The sequence below is a fragment of the Sus scrofa genome, chromosome X, assembly GCF_054392235.1.
Source record: "Sus scrofa isolate SSC_HxYL_T2T_F1_AM1 chromosome X, Sscrofa_HxYL_maternal_Yorkshire_Landrace_v2.0, whole genome shotgun sequence".
Classification (NCBI taxonomy): Eukaryota; Metazoa; Chordata; class Mammalia; order Artiodactyla; family Suidae; genus Sus; species Sus scrofa.
The window spans coordinates 23,585,923-23,612,533 of NC_139401.1; the positions used below are offsets into that span (position 1 = coordinate 23,585,923).

Consider the following 26,611-nt stretch of genomic DNA (forward strand, 5'->3'; position numbering starts at 1 on the left):
ATACAGGTGTACTTCGTCTTATTGTTCTTTGCTTTAATTGTACTGTTTTTGTTTTTTAACACATTGAAGGTTTGTGGCAACCCTGTGTCAAGCAAGTCTATGAGAGCACTTCCAAGCATTTGCTCATTTTCTGTCTCTGTGCCACATTTTGGTAACTCTTGCAGTATTTCAAACTATTTTATTATTATTATACTTGTTATAATAATACTTGTGATCTGTGATTTTTGCTGTTACTATTATAAAAAATTATGATTTGCTGAAGGCTGATGATGGTCAGCTCTTTTTAGTAATATTTTTAAGAGTATTTAAAAAAATTTTTTTTTGTCTTTTTGCCCTCTCTGGGGCTGCTCCAGTGGCATATGGAGGTCTAATCGGAGCTGTAGCCGCCGGCCTACACCAGAGCCACAGCAACGCAGGATCCGAGCCTCATCTGCAACCTACACCACAGCTCATGGCAATGCCAGATCCTTAACCCACTGAGCAAGGCCAGGGGTCAAACCCGCAACCTCATGGTTTCTAGTGGGATTCGTTAACCACTGAGCCACAACGGGAACTCCTTTAAGAGTATTTTTAATTAAGGTATGTACCCTGAGTTTTTAGACAAAATGCTACTGCATTCCTAGTACAGTATAAACATAATTTTTATGTGCAGTGGGAAACCAAAAAATTCATGTGACTTGCCTTATTGTGATATTCACTTTATTGCAGTGGTCTGGAACTGAACTCTGAGGTCTGCCTGTACTGTACTTGAACATGAGGACTGTGGAAGACAGTCTGGTAACTGAGGTGGCTACTAAGTGATTCGTGGGCAGTTAGCATATAGAGTGTAGATAGGCTGGATAAAGGGATGATTCATGTCCTAGGTGGCATGGTGTGATATTTCATTACACTACTCATAATGGTAATCTATAATTTATGAATTGTTTATTTCTGGAATTTTCCATTTAATTTATCTGGACTTTAGTTGACTCTGGGTAACTGAAACTGCAGAAAGTAAAACCGTGTATAAGGAGGTAACTACTGTCCTTTAGATACCATATCAGTGGAATCACATGGTACTTTTGTGACTGATTTATTTCAATTAGAATAATGTCCTCAAAGATCATCCATATTGTATAGCCTGTGACAGGACTTCTTTCCTTTTTAAAAATAATTTTTTTTGTTTTAGATTTCCTTCTTTTTTAAGGCTGAGTTATATTCCATTTTTGGATATAGTATATTTTATTTATCCACACCTTCTGTTGATGCACATTTGGGTTACTTCTACCTCCTGACTATTGTGACTAGTGTTGCTATGAACATGGGTATGCAAATACAGAATCTTTTTTTTTTTTCTTTGGCCTGCAGAGGCTTAATGTGGGATCTCAGTTCCTAGACCAGGGATTGAACCCCAGCTGCAGTAGTGAAAGTGCCAAGTCCTCACCATTAGGCCTCCAGGGGACTTTATTAAAACATCTTTATTGAAACCAGGTCAACACGCTGTACAGTAGAAAATTGACAGAACACTGTAAACCAGCTATAATGAAAAAATAAATAAATAAAAAATAAATAAAACATCTTTATTGAGATATAACCCACAAACCATACAAATCACCTGTTTAAAGTGTACAAGTCAATGGTAATCCATATATTCAGAGTTGTGCAACCATCACCAAGTTTAGAACATTTTCAACACCTCAGAAAGAGAACCATTAGGAGTTCTCTTGTGGCACAGTGGGTTAAGGATCCAGAGTTGTCACTGCAGCAGCTCGGGTCACTGCTGTGGCATGGGTTCAATCCCTGGGCTGGGAACTTTAATGTGCCACAGGAGCAGACAAAAAAAAGAAAAAGAAAAAAGAAAACCATTACCTGTCACTCCCTCTTCATGCCCCATCCCATGATGGTAGTTTTATGTATCAACTGGGCTAGACTACAGTCCCTAGGTATTCAAACGCTAATCTAGGTACTGCAGTGAAAGTTATTTTGTAGGTGTATTAAAGGCCATAATTAGGATGCAACTAGAGATTCTCATACTAAGTAAAGTAAGTCTGAAAGAGAAAGACAAATACCGTATGATATCACTTATATGTGGAATCTAAAATATGGCACAAATGGAGTTCCCTTTGTGGCTCAGTGGTTAATGAACCCAACTAGGATCCATGAGGATTTGGGTCCAATCCCTGGCCTTGATCAGTGGATTAAGGATCTGGCGTTGCCAGAAGCTGAGGTGTAGTTCACAGACACGGCTTGGATCTGGTGTTGCTGTGGCTGTGGTGTAGGCCGGCGGCTATAGCTCCTTTTGACCCCTAACCTGGGAACCTCCATATGCCGCAGGTGCAGACCTAAAACAGCAGGGGGGCATAAATGAACCTGTCTACAGAACAGAAACAGACTCACAGACATGGAGAACAGACCTGTGGTTGCCAAGGAGGACGTGGCAGGGAGTGGGATAGACTGAGTTTGGGGTTAGCAGATGCAAACTATTACATTTAAAATGGATAAGAAATGAGGTCCAATCCTACGCTATAGAACAGGGAACTACATCCAGTCTCTTGTGATAGTCCATGATGGGAGATAACATAAAAAAACGGTGTGTGTGTGCATCTGTAGGACTGGGTCACTCTGCTGTACAGCAGAAAGTGGCACAACATTGCAAATCAACTATACTTTTTTTTTAGGTGTTTATTTTTTCATAATGATTTTTATTTTTTCCATTATAGCTGGTTTACAGTATTCTGCCAATTTTACACAGCAAGGTAACCCAGTTACACATACATGTATACATTCTTTTTTCTCACATTATCACGCTCCATTATAAGTGACTAGATATAGTTCCCAGTTTAACATTATTTTTTTTGTCTTTTTAGGGCCGCACCTGCAGCATATGGAGATTCCTAGGTTGTGGGTCCAATTGGAGCTGTAGCCCCTAGCCGACGCCACAGCCATAGCAATGCCAGATCCAAGCCGTGCCTGTGATCTACACCACAGCTCACAGCAATGTCGGATCCTTAACCCACTGAGCAAGGCCAAGGATAGAACCTGCGTCCTCATGGATACTAGTCAGATTTTGTTTCTGCTGAGCCATGACAGAAACTCAACTATACTTTAATATTAAAAAAAAAATGTAGAGAAAAAAAAAAAAGCCAGCCTCACAATGGAACTGACATTGAAACAGGAGTTATAGGAAGAAACATGTCCTTGACAAAACCATCAAGTCCTTGAATGAAACCAACCCTGAGGCCTGAACTGAACGTTCCTGAATGTTTAACTAATAAATCCCCTTCACTGTGTTAAAAAAAAGTCCATAATTATTGACTCTAAGTAGGCTTGATTCAATCAACTGAAAGGCCTAACAGTAGAATTAAGGTTTCCCTAAAGAAGAAATTCCACTTATGGACTGCAGCTTCAGCTCATACCTGAAAGTTCCAGCCCACTCTTCCTGACGGCCTGCCATATGCATTTTGAACTTGCTAAGCTAAACCCTACAATCACCTAAGTCAAATTCTTGCAATTAACCTCTCAATATATACCTCTTACTTGTTTTGTTTCTCTAACGGAACCCTGATTGATATACTCAACTTCACCCTCACCCTCCACAGCCCAAAGCAACCACTAAATTACTTTCTGTCTCTATGGGTTTGCCTATTCTGGACATTTCAAATAAATGGAATCATATGTGATCTTACAACACAATATATGACTGGTTTCTTTCACTTAGCATAAGGTTTTAAAATGTCATCAATGTAGCATGTATCAATATGTCATTACTTTTCATGGCTGAATAATATTCCACTGTATGAAAAAATATTTTATCCATTCATCTGTTGATGGACATTTAGTTGTTTCTACTGTTTGGCTGTTACAGTAATGATGCTACGGTCATTTGTGTACAAGTTTTTATGACCATGTTTTCATTTCTCTTTGGTATATACCTAGGAACGGAATTTCTAGGTCATATGATAACTCTAGGCTCAGTATTTTGAGGAACTGCAGGACTGTTTCCTCTACTTGTTACTGTCTGTCTGTTTCTTAATTAAAGACAACCTAGTAGATGAGAAGTGGTACCTCACTGTGGTTTTCGTTTGTATTGTCCTAATGACTAACGGTGTTGAACATCTTTTTTATATGTTTATTGGCCATTTGTATACCTTCTTTGAAAAAATGGCTGTTCAAGTCTTTTGCCCAGTTTTTATTTATTTTTATTACTTTTATTTTATTTTATTTCTTTTTTGCCTTTTCTAGGGCCACTCCCTCGGCATATGGAGGTTCCCAGGCTAGGGGTCTAATCGGAGCTGTAGCTGCCGGCCTACACCAGAACCACAGCAACATGGGATCTGAGCCACGTTTGCGACCTACACCACAGCTCACAGCAACGCCAGACCCTTAACCCACTGAGCAAGGCCAGGGATCGAACCTGCAACCTCATGGTTCCCAGTGGGATTCGTTAACCACTGAGCCACGACGGGAACTCCCCAGTTTTTAAATTTTTTAAAAATTTATAGCCACATCTGCAGCATATGGAAGTTCCCAGGCCAGGGGCTGAATCAGAGCTGCAGCTGCAGGCCTACACCACAGCCATAGCAACGCCAGATCCTTAATCTACTGAGCAAGGCCAGGGATCGAACCCACAACCTCATGGTTCCTAGTCAGATTCGTTAACCACTGTGCCATGACAGGAACTCCCATTCCCATGATCTTACCCCGACCATGGCTGATGGTCCTCCATCTGGCTTGTTAGAGGCTAGTTCTTAACCCACTGAGCCACAACAGGAACTCCCTTTTGCCCAATTTAATTGGGTTATTTGTCTTTCTATTATTGAGTTGTAAAAGTTGTTTATATATCTGGATGCAGTCTCCTATCAGATACATGTCTTACAAATATTTTCTACACTCAATGGGTTGTCTTTTAATTTTTTGATAGTATTGTCTATAGTACTGAAGTTTTTAAATTTTGAAATAACCCAATTTATCTATTCTGTCACTTGTGTTTTTGGTGCTGTATCAAAGGAAGCATTGCCCAACCAAGGTCATGATTTCCCTCCTTTACCAGGATTTATTCCTATGTTATCATTTGAGAATTTTGGTTTTAGCCCTTACATTCAGGTCTGTGATCCCACACAATCTAAATGTCTTACCTATTTGTTAGTGCTTTCCCAGGGAAATATTTATGGCACCATCGAAAGACAAACAATTAAACTATTGTGTTTAAAACAAAATGTGCAATGTGTGCTCTTTAGCATTCTGATCTAGGCTGAGAACAATATTTGAAACGAGCTAGTGCTCTCTGTGGAGGACAAATAAATACTTTCATAAGTACGTCACTTTTGAATGGAGTGCAGTTTATGACCTATTTACTTATGAACTAGCTCAAACAGCTTGCCTCCATAGCGTGAGGGAAGGAAGAAAGACTCTATTGTGAGAATCAGAAAAAAAAAGAAAATCCAATCACTAATTTGGTCTACATAAGGGAGCTTAGAGTTTTCTGTGGCCCTCAAAAAATACTTTTTGCTTAAGGAAGACAAAAACTTTTTTAATGTCTCATGACCCGGAAATATATAATATAAATAGTCATTTTATTTATGTCTTTTTCTCTAAAGCAGAGGGGAAGATGGCACTACGTAAATAAAATCATCTCAACATGCTCTTTCAGGGGATCCTCAAGATTCTGACACATTCAGCAATTCGCTGAGACGATGCACAGGACTCAGCATACAATTATCTTATGTGTGTTTATCACAGCAAAGGGTACATGTCAAGTCCAGCAAGTGAAAAAGACAAGGGCAGAGTCTGGAGAAATGCATGCACGAGCTTCAGAGGCTCTCTTCCTCTCAGCCTGGAAAGGATACATGAGCAGCAGAAAAACCGCAGCAACACATGTGCAATGCTTCTGACTTAAGGAAGCCCATTATAGAGACTCAGCACCCAAGGTTTGTTTGTTTGTTTGTTTGTTTGTTTTGCTTTTTAGGGCCGTACTTGCAGCATATGGAAGTTCCCTGGCTAGGTGTCAAATCGGAGCTACAGCTGCCAGCCTACACCACAGCCACAGCAACATGGGATCCAAGCCACGTCTGCGAATTACACCACAGTTCATGGCAATGCCAGATCCTTGACCCACTGAGCAAGGCCAAGGATCAAACCTGCATCCTCATGGATACTAGTCGGATTTGTTTCTGCTGCGTTGCAACGGGAACTCTAGCACCCAAGGTTTTTATTGGGGGCTGGTCACACAGGCAGCTCCTGCCCATGAACTACCAAAATTCATGGTCCCCAGAAGGAAATCAGGTTATTGTCTTAAATCACATCGTTTGCAAAATCTATGTGACCTGACAGAGCAGAGCCTGGTGCTCTAGCTTTTATTAGCCTGGAGAACTTTTGAGAAGCTGAGTTTCCTAAGGGCCAACCTTGCAAGCAGGCCTTTCTCAAGAAGGCAATCTTGGGCCTGCTATGTTAACTCTCTTCTGCATAGAGGCCATGGAACTCATTCAAGCTCTAACTTGAAATTTACTTAAGGAAACATTCAAATTTGGTATCTAGTAATATTCTGATTTTGTCATCATTTTAGTGACATGAAGTTTATTCAGTCTATGACTTAAAAATAAGTATATTACAAACAGTAGATATCATATGGTACATGTTTAAGCTAAGAGATTTTTATTTTTATTTTTATTTTTCTGCTTTTTAGGGCTGCAGGTACAGCACATGGAAGTTCCTAGGCTAGAGAACTTCCCACAGCCATAGCAATGCGGGATCCAAGCACCATCTGTGACCTATACCACAGCTGGCAGCAATGCCGGCTCCTTTAAACCACTAAGCGAGGCAAGGGATCAAACCCTCATCCTCATGGATACTAGTCAGGTTGGTAACCACCGAGCCACAGTGGGAACTCCCTAAGCTAAGAGATTTTTAAAGGACAGTAGCATACCTTACGATGCAAACAGGTAGTAATTTTTTAAAATTTATTAATTTTTTTTACATCCATACCTGCGGCATATGGAAGATCCTGGGTTAGTCGAACTGCAGCTATAGCTGCAGGCCTATGCCACAGCCATGGCAACACAAGATACAAGCCACATCTGTGACCCATGCCAAAGCTTGAGGCAATGCTGGATCCTTAATCCACTGAGTGAGGCCAGGGATTGAACCCATATCCTCACGGAGACTATGTCAGATTTTTAACCTGCTGAGCCACAATGGGAACTCACAGATACTAATTTTAAATTGAACACATCTATTCATTAAAGCACAACCTGCAGGATCCCAACTGGTGTTACTCCTATCCAGATGTTTAAGTTCCTATTTATACTGAAAGTAATAAGACATTAAATCTTGTCTATATGCAATGACATTAAGGAATGAGCTAGAAGAGTACATCAAAGGTGCCTCAAAAAAGCTAACTCCTGCTGGACCTGCTGGGGAAGGTGTTCCAAGGGGAAACAGTGATCACACAAAGAGAGCACAAGTTAGGTCCTAACGGAGTAAAAGTAAAATCATCCATCCAATGTTTTCTGTTTTACCAGGCCTGTTTCCTCTGATTACTATTCTTCCTTCTCTAAAAATCTTAGTGTATACACACAAAAAAGGTAAAACCACTGCCTAGGTACATTATATTCAGGTTTTAGACAAATATCCTTGGGTGCTTCTTTGAACAAGACCAATATACAGAATCAATATCTATTAGATAGTTAATCTCTATGTTATGATGCCGCCCTATAATTATTCTGATTGTTTTGTGTACTAGTTTTGTCTTTGCATATGAATTGTAAACTGTATTTCTCCTCCCTGCCTACCATAACAAAATATCTAGACCATGCACTCAACGACTGCTTAATAAATCTAAGAGGGAAAAGTTATAGGGCTTGAAGGCCTTTACAGAGTACCTAACACATCACCTCTGTTTTTAGATTTGGTAGTCAGAAACATTTGAGTATACACTCTCAGATTGGTGGCAGTGAAACAAATCCAATACCTATGGATATCTTCAAAGGCTTGATTGAAACAAGAGTTCACTGAACATACATTTTGCAATGTACACATCAATGCATTAGGTCAGCACCGAGGAAACACTAAAAAGGAAGATACTTGCCCTGGCCTCAGGGAGATTATAGTTTTACTAGAGATCAGGTGTGAACTAACAAGGGTAGAATATACATGAAGCCATAAGAAATCTGGAAAGTGATCCAGGAGTTCAGAGAAAAAAAGGTTTTTATATCTGGAAATTCACTTCTTGAGAACTGAAGGGTGATGGTGAATTCAATTTAACAAGTTAAAAAGGGTTTGCAAGGGTGCAAGGTTTTCTTAAAACTCACCTCCTGCCTAGAAACAAGTAATAAGAAGAGAAGGTGTGCCAAGGGGAAAAGAGCAATCACACAAAGAAATCTATTAGTCATGAGTTAAGCATCTTTAGCTCAATGGGACCACAAATAGCCAGTAACACATAGTGAGGAGTAGAAAACAGTGCCATGTTTGCTTGACAGGATAGAGGGGAGGTACAGAGACACGTTCTCCTCCCCACCCTCACCAACAGGAAGCAAGTGAGGCGCATAAAGTGGGGAAGGCCCTGAGAGCAGCATGGTCACTTCCAGTTCTGAAAAGCCTCAGCAAGGCCAACAATAAACTGAGCAGTTTCTGCTTTTCTTCACGGAAACAACACGACTTCCTATTGCAGAGAACATGCCTCCAAATGCATCACAGCCTCCCTTTTGAGCAGTGCTGCAATGGAGCGTTGCATTCCTGACAAAGAACTCAGAAAATCAATCAGATATATGACCCACAAAATGCCACAAAGACACACGATAACCATCTCAAACTTTAAAAAATGGCGAGAAATGTATCATATTGCATTCATTACAGGAAGGGCCATACTGGACACATGGAACCAAAGTTTACAAAGTCAATATGAGACTTTTGGTATTATCTTCCTTGCTTTTTGTAGAATTTGTTTTTAAACACTTTGGTTCTTTCTATTTTTATCAATGTGATATGAGACTGACTTACAGACTGACTTTGCCAGTGCTGAGTCTGAATACCACTTCACAGTGAGGAGGGTGGGCAGGGAGAAGAGTCATTTCCTTCACTTTTCTTTTGCTTTCAAGTGTCACATCTAAAGTCCAACAGCTAAGCTCTCATTTCAAGAGGCAAACGGTTCCACCAAGTCTACTGCAAAAATAGTCCTATTATCTCCCTCTCCCCAGCCTTTCCTTGTGTGTTTATTCCATTTTAACAATCCCTTTCTTCTTGTCTTCCTAGGTTTTAGGAGAAAGTAATGTATGTATTAAGACTATCATTACCAGGAGGCCATTTTCTCATAATTTAGAAGAGATAGGGAAGATAAATTAGATGGTGGATATTTAAAAGCTGATCCTTTCCCTGTAGGGAACAAAACCATTTAAAATCACTCCTCAAACACTCCAGTTTGAGGTCACTAACAAAATCCCAGGATTGTGTCTTCTAAGCATTTAAAGGACTCACTGTGACTTCACTTCTGAGTGTGGGCATTGGTCTTTGAATACTATATTTTCCTCCATCTTTGCCTATTGCTTGTGCTCCCACATGCCTTGTACACTCCCAAGACAGGCTGGCACTGAAGGGAATCTTCCAGATGCACCTGAAAGGAGAGCTTACAGACTGACTTTGCCAATGCTGAGTCTGAACATCACTTCACAGTGAGGAGGGTGGGCAGGGAGAAGAGTCATTTCCTTCACTTTTCTTTTGGTTTCAAGAGTCACACCTAAAGTTCCAACAGCTAAGCTCTAGAACTATGAAGATAAAGGCCCTTAAATGTGAAACACAGATGACTCACTCAGCAATGTAAGTGAACAAAATGTGAAATAGTGGAACGTTTGTTCATGAAAACAAACTTTTCTCCCACTGAGAAATTTTCTTGGCTATCATTTCATAAACCTAAATAAGCCTGAACTTTGGCCATGGCTGGAGTTTGACCTACTTGTACCTTTAGAACTATGCGCTGGCTAATTATTGACTTGAAATCTAAACCTCCCAGAAGGGAACAAGACATCAGACAGGAGGTGTACAAGCTGAAAACCAAAACCTCAAGCAAGCTTCTTTCAACCAGTGGTGAACAAAACCACAGACGCAAATATTTACTTTTAATTAAAACTGAGCCTCCGATGAGGGTTTAGTCCCACAAATACACTGCTGGTCCCTCTGACACTGGTTTTTGTATTAACTTGGGTGAGTACAATGAATTAAAATGAAAACTTACACTCATGGTAAATTCCTCAGCTTACTTAAATAAGCATGAATGCTGCTGGTCACAAAGAAAAATGTTCCTCTAAATACCCAGCTTTTCCCAAAAGATACGTGCAAAGTGGGTTCATCAAGATAGGACAATGAGGAAAACAATCTCTCTTTTTTTGCTGAACTCAAGCATTCTGAATTTTATCTTTAAACTAATGAAATCATTAATACTCATTAGATGGCCTAATTTTAACTGTCATAGATTTGTTATTTAACCACAAGCAAGTTGCATTTTATATCTCTATATGTGAACACAGGGATTTTACCTTTATTTTGAATTTTCTTTGGGCCACTTGGGTATAATACTGTTGATCCTTTAGGGAAGTGCTTTGCATTACATGGGCCACTAGTGGGCGGGGATCCAGCACTGCACTTAGGACAAAAGCTGCTAACCGAGCAACCCAGCCAGGCACCTGCTACTCCACTGCTCAGGTGGGTGGTCCCTCAGGTGGCCTTGATTCTTCTAGCTACTAATTATTGTGACTATGTCCCAAGGTGTAACACAGGTGATAAGACTGATGAAGGCATTCTTTTAAGTCCCTTTTTGTTCCCATTGAAACAAGGTCTTTTAAATCTTGATTTTTGATTCTTGGGACACATTACCACAGAACAGAACATGCCACATTTGTCTTTTCGGAGGAGCTTAAATCACTCTGTATGGTAGAGAATGTTCCCTCTAAAGCCCTGAAGTTGTTCAAATAGAACTATCCTGATTAAGTTTGAGATAAACTGGATTGAGAGTCACTGTCTTATTGTAAGAAAAAGCGGTCATAAGAAACAGAATAAAAGGTGTAAATTTAAACAGAGTATTATCTCAGGATAGAGAAAAACAGAGTACAAAATACATGGAGGTCAGGAAATAATCCAAGGAAGGAAAGATATAAAATAGCACTTTGAAAAGTATAAAGAGCTAGGGAAATGCAAGATATTATAATATGCAAATTTTATATTCTCTACAGTTCAAAGTTCATGGAAGGCATGCAAAAAGTATTAAATACCAAAAAAACCCAAACAAACAAACAAACAAAAAAAGGCAGCACGGGATACAACCAACCATGAAAGGAAAAGATCACAGTATAAAAGCAACTGAGTTCCCTTGTTACCATAAATATGGCCAGAAACTACTAGGCACTGGCTCCATGAGATGCACTCCCATCTTCCCCTTCTTGCAGGGGGGTTAAGAGGCATTGAGACAATGTTTCAATATGATGAAACTGTTAAAAACAGAAATAATACCTTTCCAGTTGGGAGGTACTGAAACACCTTTTGACTGATGACCTCCAGAGCACACTGTGGTGGGGGCCATTCATTCTTTCATCTTCTCTCGATCAAGCAATCTCCAGAACGAGGAGACTTGTGGATTCTCTACCTTCTGGAGGTAATATAGGAAGCCAAGCGAATGGGAAAAGGCTGAAATAATAACAGTATATTTATAATGAGATATTATAATTTAGGCACAGCTTTAATATATTTGGAGGGTTGATATGGTAACACAAAATTATTTCCATATAAAAGGAAATAAAAGATTTCTGGGTCCCTAGGCAGATTATTTTAGGGACAAATATGCTTCAGCTCATTAATTCAGTAGCAAGGCTGGCACTATTCCTGTCATCTTGGCTCTATCAAGTGTTTTTAACATTAACATGTGCATGTTCCATCTGTGTATTACTGTCTTATCAATTGCTATCAGTTCTGGAAGGTAGGTCAACAATTTAGGAATTAAATTGATGCCGCAAGAATACAAGGATGATTTGTAATTTTTAAGTCTGACTGAAATTTGGAAATTCTCAATTCTCTTTCATATATTGTTCCCCCTCCATCCTTCCTGGCTGGCTGACAAGTCAAGAGACTCCTGCTATTCTCACTAGCACTGGAAAGATGGAGTTCAATGAGGACACAGGCGAACACAAGGCCTACATACAGAGAACCTACACACACAACCACATACCATTCCTCCACTGGCAGAGGCAGAAACTACTTCATTTGTTACACATTCCCTGCTGGCATTCAAAAACCAGAAGATTAGAGAAGCTGGGAGGCACTGGCATACAACAAGGGTCACGGTCACTGTTTTCTTTTGTGTGTCTTCTAATCAGGGTCAGGTAAACTTACTTACAATTTTGTTCATTGTGCTGGTCATCGAGGTGTTGTCTCTCAGCTCCAGAGCCACTCTTCTCAACTCAACCTCTGGAGATTGCCAGCTGATACGGCCCTAAGAAGACCGAATGGTTTTCTTTAACAGACACACACCATGCACATACCGCATACACACGTACATGTACACTCAGACACACACACCATACACACACACAGACACCAGATACACCTCAACTGTCACTTGATAAATAATATCAGAAAATAAAGAGCAGTATGACTTTCTTTTTTAACTTAGAATTTTAATTATATACATAAATAGCAACATGAGAACAAGGAGTTCTAAGGCTTATACATTATCTCTAGGTGAAAGAATTTCAGATTAGTCCTCTTGTAGTATGGCATCACCCAAGATAACAAAAAAGGCCTAGTATACTTTTTCCTGAAGAAGAATGCCAATTTACTACATTCAGTAATGACTTCTCTGCCATTTTCCTGTAGAAATACTGGTTTACCGTATGGAGTTTCCAATGTTTACCTATAACTGAAAGATAAAGAAACATAAATAAACAGTGTCCCCAAAATAAAAACAGCTCTAAAATTTTGCATTTTGAAAATTCTTTTAAGTTTAAATAGAGAAACCGCCTCAAATATTTTTATTACCATTACATGACCATGAGGATCACAATGAGCCAGAGAAAACTATAATTATTCCCATTTTATAAACGGGTACTCTAAAAACCAGAAAGGTTGTGTGTTGACATCAACATTACATGCAGATTCTCAACTGGCTATGTATGTCATCAATAATTAAACAGATGGATGAATAGATTAAAAATAAGTGCCTAAATGGCACACCACATCTCTCTCCTTCTGAAAACCAAACAACTACATTTCCATCCATGTGCTGGAGGAGAGCATGATTATATCATTGCTAGTCTGACGCATAGCCTTCCTCACATCACCCTATCATTCTTTTCTGGAATGAAACACACATCAATACAAAGACATGACGAAGACAAACCGATTCTGTTCCAGATTGCTTTTTTCCTAATTTGTAATGAATCTACTTAGCAATTAGAGGTTTATAAATATTTTAGAGGCCAGTGACTACTCACTTGATATTTTAATGTAAAACTAAAAACTCTTAAACTTGTAAACCACTAGCTTACCTTTTCTATCTCAGTTTCTTAATCTGTTTTGAGCTTCTCTAAAAATTCAACAGATCTACTGCATTGTTAAAAAAAAAAACCTACAAACTGCAAACAGTCTATATTAATAAGGATTCAACAGATCATGGTAGTACATACTAGGAAATTATTAGGAAACTACAGGTGGAAAGAATACCGAGAGAGAAAGATGTACATGACATATTAAGTGAAAAAAAAAAGCCAAGAAGCGAATTCACTCATTCATTCAACACAGCTAAACATAGCACTGGCTACAAAGTGTTCTTATCAAAAAATCTGATTAAGCCTTTAGATCCAACTATCAGTTTAAGGGAAATACAAAGAGAGGAGCCAAGAGATAAACAGAATGACACTAAATGGATGCACTCAGTCACAGCCAGAACATGGAAAATTCTAAAGGACAAATAAACTGTTTTTCGACAAACAGATGGTAAGTGAAAAATGAGGAAGGAGGAACTATTACAGTTTAAAATGGACTTAAGAGACTCATAAATCAAATGCAGTGGGCAGATCTTGGTTGGATCCTGACTCAAACAAACAACTGTAAAAAGTTATTAATGAGACAATCAGGGAAATCTGCATACTGTCTGCATATTAGATGATATTATAGAATTAGTGTTAATTTCTTTAAGTGTGATAATAAAATTATAATATGGGCCTTCACAGAGCTCTCAGTATACTTGCAAAACAGTATAAGAAATATGACCTCATTTTGTCAAAAACCCAAAAGCCTGTATGGATGCATGTGTGCATGTGTGTATATGTGTGTTATACATAGAGAAAAAAGTCTGGAGTGATATACTAAACTATTTTTTTGTTGTTGTTGTTTTGCCTTTTCTAGGGCTGCTCCCTCGGCATATGGAGGTTCCCAGGCTAAGGGTCTAATCTGAGCTGTTGCCGCCGGCCTGCGCCAGAGCCACAGCAACGCGGGATCCGAGCTGCGTCTGCGATCTACACCACAGCTCATGCCAACGCCAGACCCTTAACCCACGGAGGAAGCCCAGGGATTGAACCCGCAACCTCATGGTTCCTAGTCGGAGTCGTTAACCACTGAGCCACGACGGGAACTCCAATATACTAAACTATTAACAGCAACTACCTCTGGGAAAGGAATGGAGGATGAGCGAAGCTTTAAAAATATCTAAAAAAATTTGTGACAAATATGCATTAATTTTATAATTTAAAACTACATCTCTAATACAGAATTTTAAAAAAATGAATGAAATCAAGGTGGTGAACACAGTACAATGAACTCTGGCCCTGAATATTTTTGAAAAATGAAGTGGATATTTACATAGTTTCCCTTTATTTTGTGGCTCATTGCCCTGGTAGAGAAATAGAACCATTTTCAGTATAAAGTCTTTGAAGGACATGTGTGGCTTCCTGCTTGTTTACCCTCTAGTTGCCCTTTTTTTTGTTTGTTTGTTTGTTTTGGGTTTTTTTTTTTTTTTTTTTTTTTTTTTTTTTTTTGGTCTTTTAGGGTTTAACGAACCCTAGTTGGGTTTGTTACTGCTGAGCCACGACGGGAAGTCCCTCTAGTTGCCCTTTTAATAGCACATATGATACACACCTAGTCTCTCTCTCCAGAGGTGCCAATTCTGGGGTGGGGGCCTAAGCCTCTGGCTTTTTAACAAACTCCTCAGCTTAACCTGCATAAGAAAATTTGAGAAATGCTAACTTGGGGTTACTGTATGAAGGGCTGTGATATGACAAAGGATCTGGATTTATTTTCTGTGACCCCTCTAAGGCAAGAACAGGACCATGTGTAGGAGTTATAAGGAAACATATTTTTGCTCAGTATAAGAAACAGCTTCCTGTGCACATTTCATTGACCTGCCTTCTCTTGTATATGTGAGCACTGTTATTTCTTATGTGCTATACAAATAATTAAAGGTTCACTAGCAGTATAACTATATAGTAATGCTGCCAGTCCCCTTCAGACAAATTTAAAAAAAAAATTCAGAATTAGAATTATGTGAAGGGAGTTCCTGTTGTGGTTCAGTGGAAACAAATTTAACTAGTAACCATGAGGATGTGGGTTCGATCCCTGGCATTGCTCAGTGGGTTAAGGAACTGGCGTTGCTGTGAACTGTGATGTAGGTCGCAGAACCAGCTCAGATCCTGAGTTGCTGTGGCTGTAGTGTAGGCCGGCAGCTACAGCTCCCATTTGACCCCTAGCCTGGGAACCTCCATATGCTGTGGGTGTGGCCCTAAAAACACACAAACACACAAAAAGAATTATGTGGAAAAGGGAAATTCAAGCACAATTACTGTTTTTTTTTAATAAGGTAAAAATATCTAGTCCCTTAAATGAAGAAACTAGACAGAAGGGAGAAATAAGCATTAATAAAGATAGCGATGAAATGGTTTGGGAAGTTCCCGTCGTGGCTCAGTGGTTAACGAATCTGACTAGTTACCATGAGGTTGCAGGTTCGATTCCTGGCCTTGCTCAGTGGGTTAAGGATCCAGCGTTGCCGTGAGCTGTGGTGTAAGTTGCAGATGCAGCTCGGATCCCGCGTTGCTGTGGCTGTGGTGTAGGCCGGTGGCTATAGCTCCAATTCGACCCCTAGCCTGGGAACCTCCATATGCCGCAGGAGTGGCCGAAGAAATGGTAAAAAAAAAAAAAAAAATGGTTTTGGTGAACTTAAAAAATTAATCAGATGGAAACCAACGATCAGATTTGTTCAATTCGTCTATCTATCAGTGTTCTTCTGCTTGTAGAATTGCTTAAATAAAATGCCATTCTACATACCATTCTGTATGTGCCTGTGCATCTACTTTAGAAAACATTTTTTAAATTAAAAAAAAAGAGAAAGAAACAGCTTCCTAAAAATTAGAACTGCTCAAAGATGGCTGCCCTGTGGGATGCTTTTCCTATCAGCGGAGGCCAAAAGGTGGGAACACACAGAGCTACAGAGGATTTATGCTACAGGTTGGGGGTTGCGTCAGATGATCCTTTACAAATTCTAAAACTCTATTACCTCTCTGGGTCTCCAAAAATATGGAGACAGGTTGAGGAAGAAAAACCCAGAGCTTTTATTTTTTTATTTTTTAGTCTTTTTAGGGCTGCGCCTGTGGCATATGTACATTCCTAGTCTAGAGGTTGAATCAGAGCTGCAGCTGCCAGCCTACATCACAGCCACAGCAATGCTGGATCCAAGCTTCATCTGTGACCTACACCACAGTTCATGGCAACACCAGATCTTAACCCACTGAACAGGGCAAAGGACTGAACCCACATGGCATAGGCCAGTAGCTGTAGCTCTGATTTGACTCCTAGCCCAGGAACTTCCAGATGTCACACCTGTGGCTCTAAAAAAACAAAACAGGAGTTCTTGTCATGGTGCAGCGGAAACTAATCTGACTAGGAACCATAAGGTTTCGGGTTCAATCCCTGGCCTCACTCAGTGGGTTAAGGATCCAGGGTTGCCATGAGCTGTGGTGTAGGTTGCAGACGCAGCTTAGATCTGGCGTTGCTGTGGCTGTCTGTGGTGTAGGCTGGCAGCTGTAGCTCCGATTAGACCCCTAGCCTGGGAACCTCCATATGCTGAGCGTGGTTGCAGCCCTAAAAAGACAAAAAGACAAAAAAAAAAATTACACCTATGAATTCCCTATCTCACTTACTTTAGATATATAATCTTGAGCTTTTCTGCAACACTCATGCATTCAGCAAATGTTTATTGAATGATTACTAGATGAACACAAGTGTGCTTACTATAGTGAAAGAGTTAAAAAAAAATAAGCCTAGAAAATAATGGCAGGAGTTCCCGCTGTGGCACAATGGGATGGGTGGCAACTCTGGAGCACTGGGACACGGGTTCGGTCTTCGTCCCAGATGGTGGGTTAATGATCTGGCGTTGTTGCAGCTATGGCATAGGTTACAACTGCAGCTTGGGTCTGATCCTTGGCCCGGGAACTCCATATGCTGCGGGGTGGCCAAAATCAAAGTATGGCATTTTTCAAATGTTTGAACTAGGTTTGTAGACAAATCTCAACTTTGAGCTCTAGCTTGTCTAAAAAATCCAGGTACTTCTCAGGAACACACAATTAATAAGTTATGGCACTTAAGCCCACAAATTAAAGATGGAATGAAATATCATCTTGACCCTTATGTTTCCACATGAAGTTGAAATGGCTGTAATTAATTAAATTAAAGACAAGTCATTTCTGTTGGTGCTAATAATGCTAAAAATGAAGAGTTCGCTTGTTCTTTACCTGATTTAAACGGGCAGAGCGTGGAGTATTCTACTTATTTCCAGGTGGATTCTTCACATTTCCTGGCTGGTAAAACAAAAAGTAAGAATTTTCTTTTAAATAATGATTTTTATTTTTTTTCATTATAGCTGGTTTACAGTATTTGGTCAATTTTCTACTGTACAGCATGGTGACCCATTTACACATGCATGTATAGATTCTTTTTTCTCCCATTATCATGCTCCATAATCAGTGACGATATATAGTTCCTAGTGCTCTACAGCAGGATCTCACTGCTTATCCATTCCAAAGGCAATGGTCTGCATCTATTAACCCCAACTTTCCAATCCATCCTGCCCCCTCCCCCTTCCCCTTGGCAACCATGTGTCTATTCTCCAAGTCCATGATCTTCTATAAAAAGAATATTAATGCAGTTGAGAAGAAACAGTGAAACTTCTAAAGAAATAGTTTACCATCTCCAACTGCACATCTTCAGTATTTGGCTGAATTTTATTTAATTTGATGCAAAGTGACCCATATCTCTACAAACTGAAGGAATTACTAGGGCTCCCTGAGGGCCCTGCCATAGAAAGTGACTCAGGCACAGAGTCACAGAGAGCAGGAAATAAAGCTCCATTAAACCTCACTACGGATATTCAGCCAACAGTTGATTCTATAAAAAATCCAATCAATAGTGAAAAGATTTCTACTTTTACTACTTCATGCCACTGCCATTGTTACAGAAGGTTTTACACCTATGGCAATGCTTCCTGCAGGTATGTAGCTAAATATATCATCCACCATAGGGGCCAATCACAAAACATGTTTACTCTGAAAGAGTTTATAACCGGCCAACACCCATTCTACCTGGCCGCCATCTGGGAACATATAATTAGGTCATGTCATCCATGAGAAGTGATGTAGGAAAGATTCTAGTGGGAAAGGCTCATGTGCTAAATGTTTAAGGCCTTACTTTCTTTCTATGTTTTTAAGACTTTAATTCTGAAAACGTTACTAAGACCTGATGCACGTCAAGGTTCTGACAAACACTAGGCCTCAGATGGGTGGGCAATGGGGCTGTGATTCTGTTGTCTAGACTTGGTGCAGGTTCTCCTGGTGACCTTCTAGCAGAGTTGTTCCTGAGTGAAGGGGGGGGAATGTGAGAAAGCAGGAACACATGCCCAACCCTGCAATTTCAGAGCATGGTTTCCAGGCAATGTCAGGCTTACTGGAATGGTTGAAAACTCCTCTTTAAGCACTGTGATCATACATCCTGGCTTCCCAAATTATAGATATCGGTATATACCCACTCTCCCAGCCTAATAGTGCCTCCTTTCACTTGCAAGAGTATCCTCATATGGGTGATAAATTATATGGTCACCCTATCTACAGACCACATCCACTTGACAACAGAGTTCTGGGGAACAAGGCCATACCTACTGCTTGGGAGATCATCACACAACACCCAGGTCTACTTGCTGCTCTGAACAGAGCTCCATGGGATTCAGTGTCTGTAGGCCTTACTCTATTCCTCCAGAGCCACTTTTACTCACTCACTCACTCACACACCGCCCCCACACACAAAGCCCCAGAAGCCTTCTTGCTGTTGCTCTTCCAACTTGCTGAGCTCTTCCCTGAGATAAAACCTTTGCAAAATAAATCTCTTGACTTACCCTGGTCAATTCCAATTTTTGTCTAGCTAAATGCTGTTCATCTTTTAGACCAAGGCTTCTCCCTGTCTGTCCTTCAATTTAGATGAGAACCTTTTATTTACATTCACAGCACCCATGCATTTCCTGATTTGTTTAATTCTTACATTCATGTTTGAATCCTTCACTAATATATGTTTCATGAGGGTACAATATCCCTAGGACCTCTTAGTACACAGCATCCAAACAATTGTTGAATAAACAAATGGAATGAGGTATGAGAGATATAAATATTTAAAAGGAAATTGGGGTACGTGTTAATGAAGAACAAGAAGAGATTAAAAAAAGCTTATGAAGGTAAATGAGATAATCACGTCCAACAATTAGGTCAGTCATAAAAACCATGTAGTTCCCTACCTACCTATTTGTTTTTTTAATTGTTGTTGGCTTTTTTAACTCCATGAATTTCATTATATTTATACTTGTACAACCCAATTTTACAACATTTTCATCCCAAACCCCTAGCCCATCCCTCCCCCCACCCCCAACTGTTTGCTTTGGTAACCATAAGTTTTTCAAAGTCTGTGAGTCAGTTTCTGTTCTTCAAAGTTCATCGTATCCTTTTTTTAGATTCCACATATAAGTGTCTAACTTCACTCAGCATGATAATTTCTAGGTCCATTCATGTTGCTGCAAATGCCATTATTTCTTTCCTTTTTATGGCTGAGTGATATTCCATTGTGTATATGTACCACATCTTCTTGATCTACTCCTCTGTTGATGGACATTTAGGTTGCTTCCATGTCTTGGCCACTGTATATAGTGCTGCAATGAACGCTGGGCCACATGTATCTTTTCAAGTCATGGTTTTCTCTGTATAGATGCCCGGGAGTGGGATTGCAGGATCAAACAGTAATTCTATTTTTATTTTTTTGAGGAATCTCCATATTGTTTTCCATAGTGGTTGCACCAATTTACATTCCCACCAACAGTGTGAGACGGTTCTTTTCTCCACACCCTCTCCAGCATTTACTGTTCGCAGACTTTTTGATGATGGCCATTCTGGCTAGTGTAAAGCAGTGCCTCATAGTAGTTTTGATTTCCATTTCTAGAATAATTAGTGATGTTGAACATCTTTTCATGCTTTTTTTTTGGCCATCTGCATGTCTTTTTTGGAGAATTGTCTGTTTATATCTTCTGCCCATTTTTTCATGGGGTTGTTTTTTTGGTATAGAGCTGGAGGAGGTGTTTATAAATTTTGGAGATTAATCCCTTGTCAATTGATTCATTTGCAAATATTTTCTCCCATTCTGGAGGCCGTCTTTTTGTTTTGTGTAGGGTTTCCTTTGCTGTGCAAAAACTTTTAAGTTTAATTAGGTCCCATTTGTTTATTTTTGTTTTCACTGTCATTACTCTAGGAGGTGGATCTGAGAAGATATTGCTGTGGTTTATGTCAGAGAGTGTTCAGCCTATGTTTTCCTCTAGGAGTTTTATAGTATCTGGTCTTATATTTAGGTCTTTAATCCACTTTGGGTTTATTTTTGTGTATAGTGTTAGGGAGTGTTCTAATTTTATTCTTTTACATGTAGCTGTCCAGTTTTCCCAGCATCACTTATTGAAGAGACTGTCTTCTCCATGGTATATTCTTGCCTCCTTTGTCATAGATTAATTGACTGCAGGTGCATGGGTTTAATTCTGGGCTTTCTATCCTGTTCCACTGATCTCTATTTCTGTCTTTGTGCCAGTACCATACTGTTTGGGTGACTGTAGCTTTGTAGTAGTCTGTCAGGGAGCCTGATTCCTCCAGCTCGATTTTTGTCAGGATGGCTTTGGCCATTCTGGGTCTTTTGTGCTTTCAAACAAACTTTAAAATATTTTGCGCTAGTTCTGTGAAAAATGTCCTTGGTAATTTGACAGGGATTGCACTGAATCTGTAGATTGCCTTGGGTAGTACAGTCATTTTGACAATATTGATTCTTCCAATCCAAGACCATGGTATGTCTTTCCATCTATTTGTGTCATCTTTGATTTCTTTTACATCAGTGTCTTGTAGTTTTCAGAGTACAGGTCTTTTGTCTCTTTAGATAGGTTTATTCCTAGGTATTTTATTCTTTTTGATGTGATGGTAAATGGGGTTATTTCTCTAATTTCTCTTTCTGCTCTTTCATTGTTAGTATATAAAAATGCCATTGATTTCTGTGTATTAATTTTGTATGCTGAAACTTTAGCAAATGCATTGATGAGCTCTAACAGTTTTCCGGTAGCATCTTTAGGATTTTCTAGGTATAGTATCATGTCATCTGCAAACAGTGGTAGTTTTACTTCTTCCTTTTCAATCTGGATATCTTTTATTTCTTTTTCTTTTCTGATTTCTGTGGCTAGGGTTTCCAAAACTATGTTGACTAGTAGTGGCAAGACCAGACATCCTTGTCTTATTCCTGATCTTAGTGAGAAGTCTTCCAGCTTTTCACCATTGGGAATGATGTTAACTGTGAGTTTGTCATATATGACCTTTACTATGTTGAGGCAGGTTCCCTCTGTGCCCACTTTCTGGAGGGTTTTTATCAGAAATGGGTGTTGGATTTTGTCAAAAGCTTTTTCTGCATCTACTGAGAGGATCATATGGTTTTTATTCTTCAGTTTGTTAGTGGTGTATGACACTGACTGATTTGCAGATATTGAAAAATCCTTGCATCCTTGTGATAAATCCCTTTTGATATATTGCTGGATTCAATTTGCTAGTATTGTGTTGAAGATTTTTGCATCTATGTTCGTTAGTGATATTGGCCTATAATTTTCTTTTTTGTGGTATCTTAGTCTGGTTTTGGTATCAGAGTGATGGTGGTCTCAAAGAATGAGTTTGGGAGTGTTCCTTCCTCTGCAATTTTTGGAAATAGTTTCAGGATACGTTTTAACTCTTCTCTAAATTCTTGATAGAATTCACCTGTGAGGCCATCTGGTCCTGGACTTTTGTTTTCTGGAAGGTTTTTTTTTTTTTTGTTTTGTTTTTTGTTTTGTCTTTTCAGGGCCACACCCACGGCATATGGAGGTTCCCAGGCTAGGGGTTGAATCAGAGCTGTAGCTGCCAGCCTACGCCAGAGCCACAGCAATGCCAAATTCGAGCCACGTTTGCAACCTACACCACAGCTCACAGCAATGCCGGTTCCTTAACCCCCTGTGTGAGGCCAGGGATCAAACCTGCAACCTCATGGTTCCAAGTCAGATTTGTTTCTGCTGTGCCACAATGAGAACTCCTCCTGGAAGTTTTTTAATCATGGTTTCAACTTCAGTACTTGTGAAGGGCCTGTTCATCTTTTCTAATTCTCTTGGTTTAGTCTTGGACAACTGTACTTTTCTAAGAATTTGTCCATTTCTTCTAGGTTGTCTGCTTTATTGGCATATAGTTGCTTGTAGTAGTCTCTAATGATCCTTTGTATGTCTGTGATGTCTGTTGTAACTTCTTTTTCATTTCTAATTTTATTGAGTCCTCTTTCTTTTTTTCTTGATGAGTCTGCTAAGGGTTTATCAATTTTGTTGATCTTTTTCAAAGAACCAGCTTTTAGTTCCGTTGATCTTTTCTATGGTTTTCTTTGTTTCTATTTCATTGATTTCTGCTCTAATCTTTATGATTTCTTTCATTCTGCTAACTTTGGGTTTTGTCTGTTCTTTCTCCAGTTGCTTTAGGTATAAAGTTAGATTGTTTATTTGACCTTTTTCTTATTTCCTGAGGTAGGCTTGTATTGCTATAAACCTCCTCCTTAGAACTGCTTTTGCCATAGGTTTTGGATTGTTCTATCTTTGTTGTAATTTGTTTCTAGGTATTTTTTAATTTCCTCTTTGATTTCTTCAATGATCCTTTGGTTGTTTAGTAGCATGTTGTTTAGTCTACAGGTGTTGGTGTTTTTTTTTGCAGTTTTTTTTCTTGTTGATTTCTAGTCATACAGCATTCTGGTTGAAAAAGATGCTTGATATGATTTCAATTTTCTTAAGTTTACCAAGGCTTGATTTGTGGCCCACAATGTGATCAATCCTAGAAAGTTCCATGTGCACTTGAGAAGAATGTGTATTCTGCTGCTTTTAGATAGAATGTTCTATAAATATCTATTAAGTCCATCTGGTCTAATGCATCATTTAAGGCCTGTGTTTCCTTGTTGATTTTCTGTCTGGATGATCTGTCCATTGCTGTAAGTGGGTTGTTGAAGTCCTCCACTATTATTATGTTATTGTTAGTTTCTCCTTTTAAGGTTGCTAGCAGTTGCCTTATATATTGAGGTGATCCTATGTTTGGTGCATATATATTTACAATTGTATCTTCTTCTTGGATTGATCCTTTGGTCATTATGTAATGTCCTTCTTTGTCTCTTATAATATTCTTTATTTTAAGGCCTATTTTGTCTGATATGAGTATTGTTACTCCAGCTTTCTTTTGATTACCATTTGCATGGAATATTTTCTTCCATTCTCTCACTTTTAATTTGTATGTGTCCCTAGAACTGAAGTGGGTCTCCTGAAGACAGCATATATATGAGTCTTGTTTTTGTATCCATTCAGCCAGTCTATGTCTTTTGGTTGGGGCATTTAGTCCATTTACATTTAAGGTAATTATTGATATGTATGTTCTTAATGCCATTTTTATTAATTGTTTTGGATTTGCTTCTGTTGGTCTTTTTTCTTCCCTTCTTCGCTTGTTCTCTTCTCTTGTGGTTTGATGGCTATCTTTGGTGTTGTGTTTGGACTGCTTTTTCTTTTCTTCTTTTTTTTTTTTTTTTTTTTTTGGTCTTTTTTAGGGCCGTACCCATGGCATATGGAGGTCCCCAGGCTAGGGGTCTAATTGGAGCTGTAGCTGCCGGCCTACACCACAGTCACAGCAATGCCAGATCTGAGCCACGTCTGTGACCTACACCACAGCTCAAGGCAATGCCAGATCCTTGACCCGCTGAGCGAGGCCAGGGATCGAACCTGCAACCTCATGGTTCCCAGTTGGATTCGTTTCTGCTACACCATGATGGGAACTCCTGGCTTGCTTTTTCTTATTTGTGTGTGTTATCTATTGTAGATATTTGGTTTGCAGTTACCATGAAGTTCTGATATAGAGGAGTCTATATATAAACAAGATTGTTTAAAGTTGTTGGTCTCTTTAACTGTAAGTGCAGCTCCATTATCCTGTATTTGTACCCTACTCTTCTCATGATTTCTGGTTTTGGAAGCATATTTGTGTGTGGATGATTTCATACCTTTGCCTTTATTGGTGAGCCTTGTCATTTGCAATAGTTTTCATTTGCAGTTGTGGCCTTTTCTTTTCCACCTAGAAAAGTTCCATTAGTATTTGGTGTAAAGCTGGTTTAATGGTGCTGAATTCTCTTAGCTTTTGCTTGTCTGCAAAGCTTTTGATTTCTCCTTCAAACATGAATGACAGCTTTGCTGGGTAGAGTAATCTTGGTTGGAGGTTTTTTCTTTTCATCACTTTGAGTACATAGTGTCACTCCTTTCTGGCCTGCAGAGTTTCTGCTGAAAAAAAAAATCAGCCAATAACCTTATCAGGGTTCCCTTGTATGTTATTTGTTTCTTTTCCCTAGCTGCTTTCACTATTTTCTCTTTGTCTTTAATTTTGGTCAGTTTGATGAATACGTGTCTTGGGGTATTCCTCCTTGGGTTTATTTTTTATGGTTTGAGTGATTCCTTTCCTATGTTAGGGAAGTCTTTCAGCTATTATCTCTTCAAATGTTCTCTCTGGCACTTTCTCTCTTCCACTTCTGGCACCCTATAATACAGATGTGGTGCATTTAACACTGTCCCAGAGTTCTCTTAGACTGTCTTCATTTCTTTTCAATCTTATTTCACTTTTATGTCCCACATCAATGATTTCCACTAGCCTGTCTTCCACCTCTCTTACTCATTCTTCTGCCTCCTGTATTCTGCTGTTGGTTCCTTCTAGTGAATATTTTATTTCAGTTACTGTATTTTGCATCTCTGCTTGTTTAATCCATAAATATTCTATTTCTTTGCTCAATGTTTCTTACAATTTATCAATCTTTGCCTCCAGTTTATTTCCAAGATCTTGAATCACCTTTACTATCATTAGTCTAAAGTGTTTTTCATGGAGGTTAGTAATCTCCAGATCACTTAGCTGTTTTTCTGGGTTTTTTCTTGTTCCCTTATCTGAGTCATAATTCTCTGCCTTTTCATTTTGTATAGATTTTTGGTGTGGTCTCCTTTTTGCAGACAATAGGGTTGTGGCCTCTCTTGCTTCTGATGTCTGCTTCCCTTTGCTAAATATATTTTAGATCTGAATTACCTTAACATAATGCTTGTCAAGTACTTCTAGTGATTTTCTTGTGTATTCTACTACCTATATTTGCCAGCATCTCAATCTTAAAAATATAAGCTTCTAAATTCACAAGGTTGTTAATCTTTTGGACATTAAGAAAATGAGCACATAAAAACATTCTTCTGATTGAAGAAAACAACTCTGTTGCTAGGAAATTTTTCTTTTTTGATTAAATATCACTTATAGTATAACAAAATAGGATAGTCAAATATCTCACTAAATATTGAGCTCATCCACCCTATTACAAATCAGATCTCTCTTGGCAGAAACCATCATGATTTCAGCAAGACAACATTCTGACTTCAAAAGACAGTTCGTGGAGTTCCCGTCGTGGCGCAGTGGTTAACGAATCCGACTAGGAACCATGAGGTTGCGGGTTCGGTCCCTGCCCTTGCTCAGTGGGTTAACGATCCGGTGTTGCCGTGAGCTGTGGTGTAGGTTGCAGACGTGGCTCGGATCCTGTGTTGCTGTGCCTCTGGCGTAGGCCGGTGGCTACAGCTCCGATTCGACCCCTAGCCTGGGAACCTCCATATGCCGCGGGAGCGGCCCAAGAAATAGCAACAACAACAACAACAACAACAAAAAAAGACAAAAAGACAAAAGACAAAAAAAAAAAAAAAAGACAGTTCGTGATTTTGCACGAGCCAGAAGTCATTTTTTTTTGTATGTTCATAGAGTTTCACTTAAAATATTTTACAGCAAAATATTTGCGACCAGTCTCCTCATGATCTAATTTTAATATGCATTGGGTTTCACTGCGTTTTTTTTTGAGGGGGGCCACACCCACAGAATATGGAAGTTCCTGATCCAGGAACTGAATCCCATCCACAGCTGTGACCTACACCACTGCTTCGGCAATGCCAGATCCTTAACCTACTGCACTGGACCAGGGACTGAACCCATGCAACCAGAGACAATGC

At 39.3% G+C, this 26,611-nt stretch overlaps 1 protein-coding gene and 1 non-coding gene across 3 annotated transcripts in view; one reads left to right on the forward strand and one right to left on the reverse strand.

Annotated features, from left to right (window-relative positions):
* Positions 1-12,611: 12,611 nt before the first annotated feature.
* Positions 12,612-26,611, reverse strand: part of APOO (apolipoprotein O) — a 66,586-nt gene continuing 52,586 nt past the window's right edge. Inside the window, exons 8-9 of one of the 2 annotated variants that reach the window (XR_014835824.1) lie at positions 17,082-17,801; positions 12,612-14,393 (exon numbers count right to left, since the gene is read on the reverse strand). Coding sequence is in view for 1 of the 2 variants with exons in the window: in XM_005674464.4 (XP_005674521.2) it covers positions 17,766-17,801 (36 nt within the window). In the remaining variant the exon portion in view is untranslated. The remainder of the gene's footprint in view (positions 14,394-17,081; positions 17,802-26,611) is intronic. The other variant, XM_005674464.4, reaches the window with a different exon arrangement.
* LOC146394507 (small nucleolar RNA SNORA19) lies at positions 15,337-15,466 on the forward strand. The gene has a single exon (XR_014835939.1). It is a non-coding gene; the product is annotated as a small nucleolar RNA SNORA19 (small nucleolar RNA).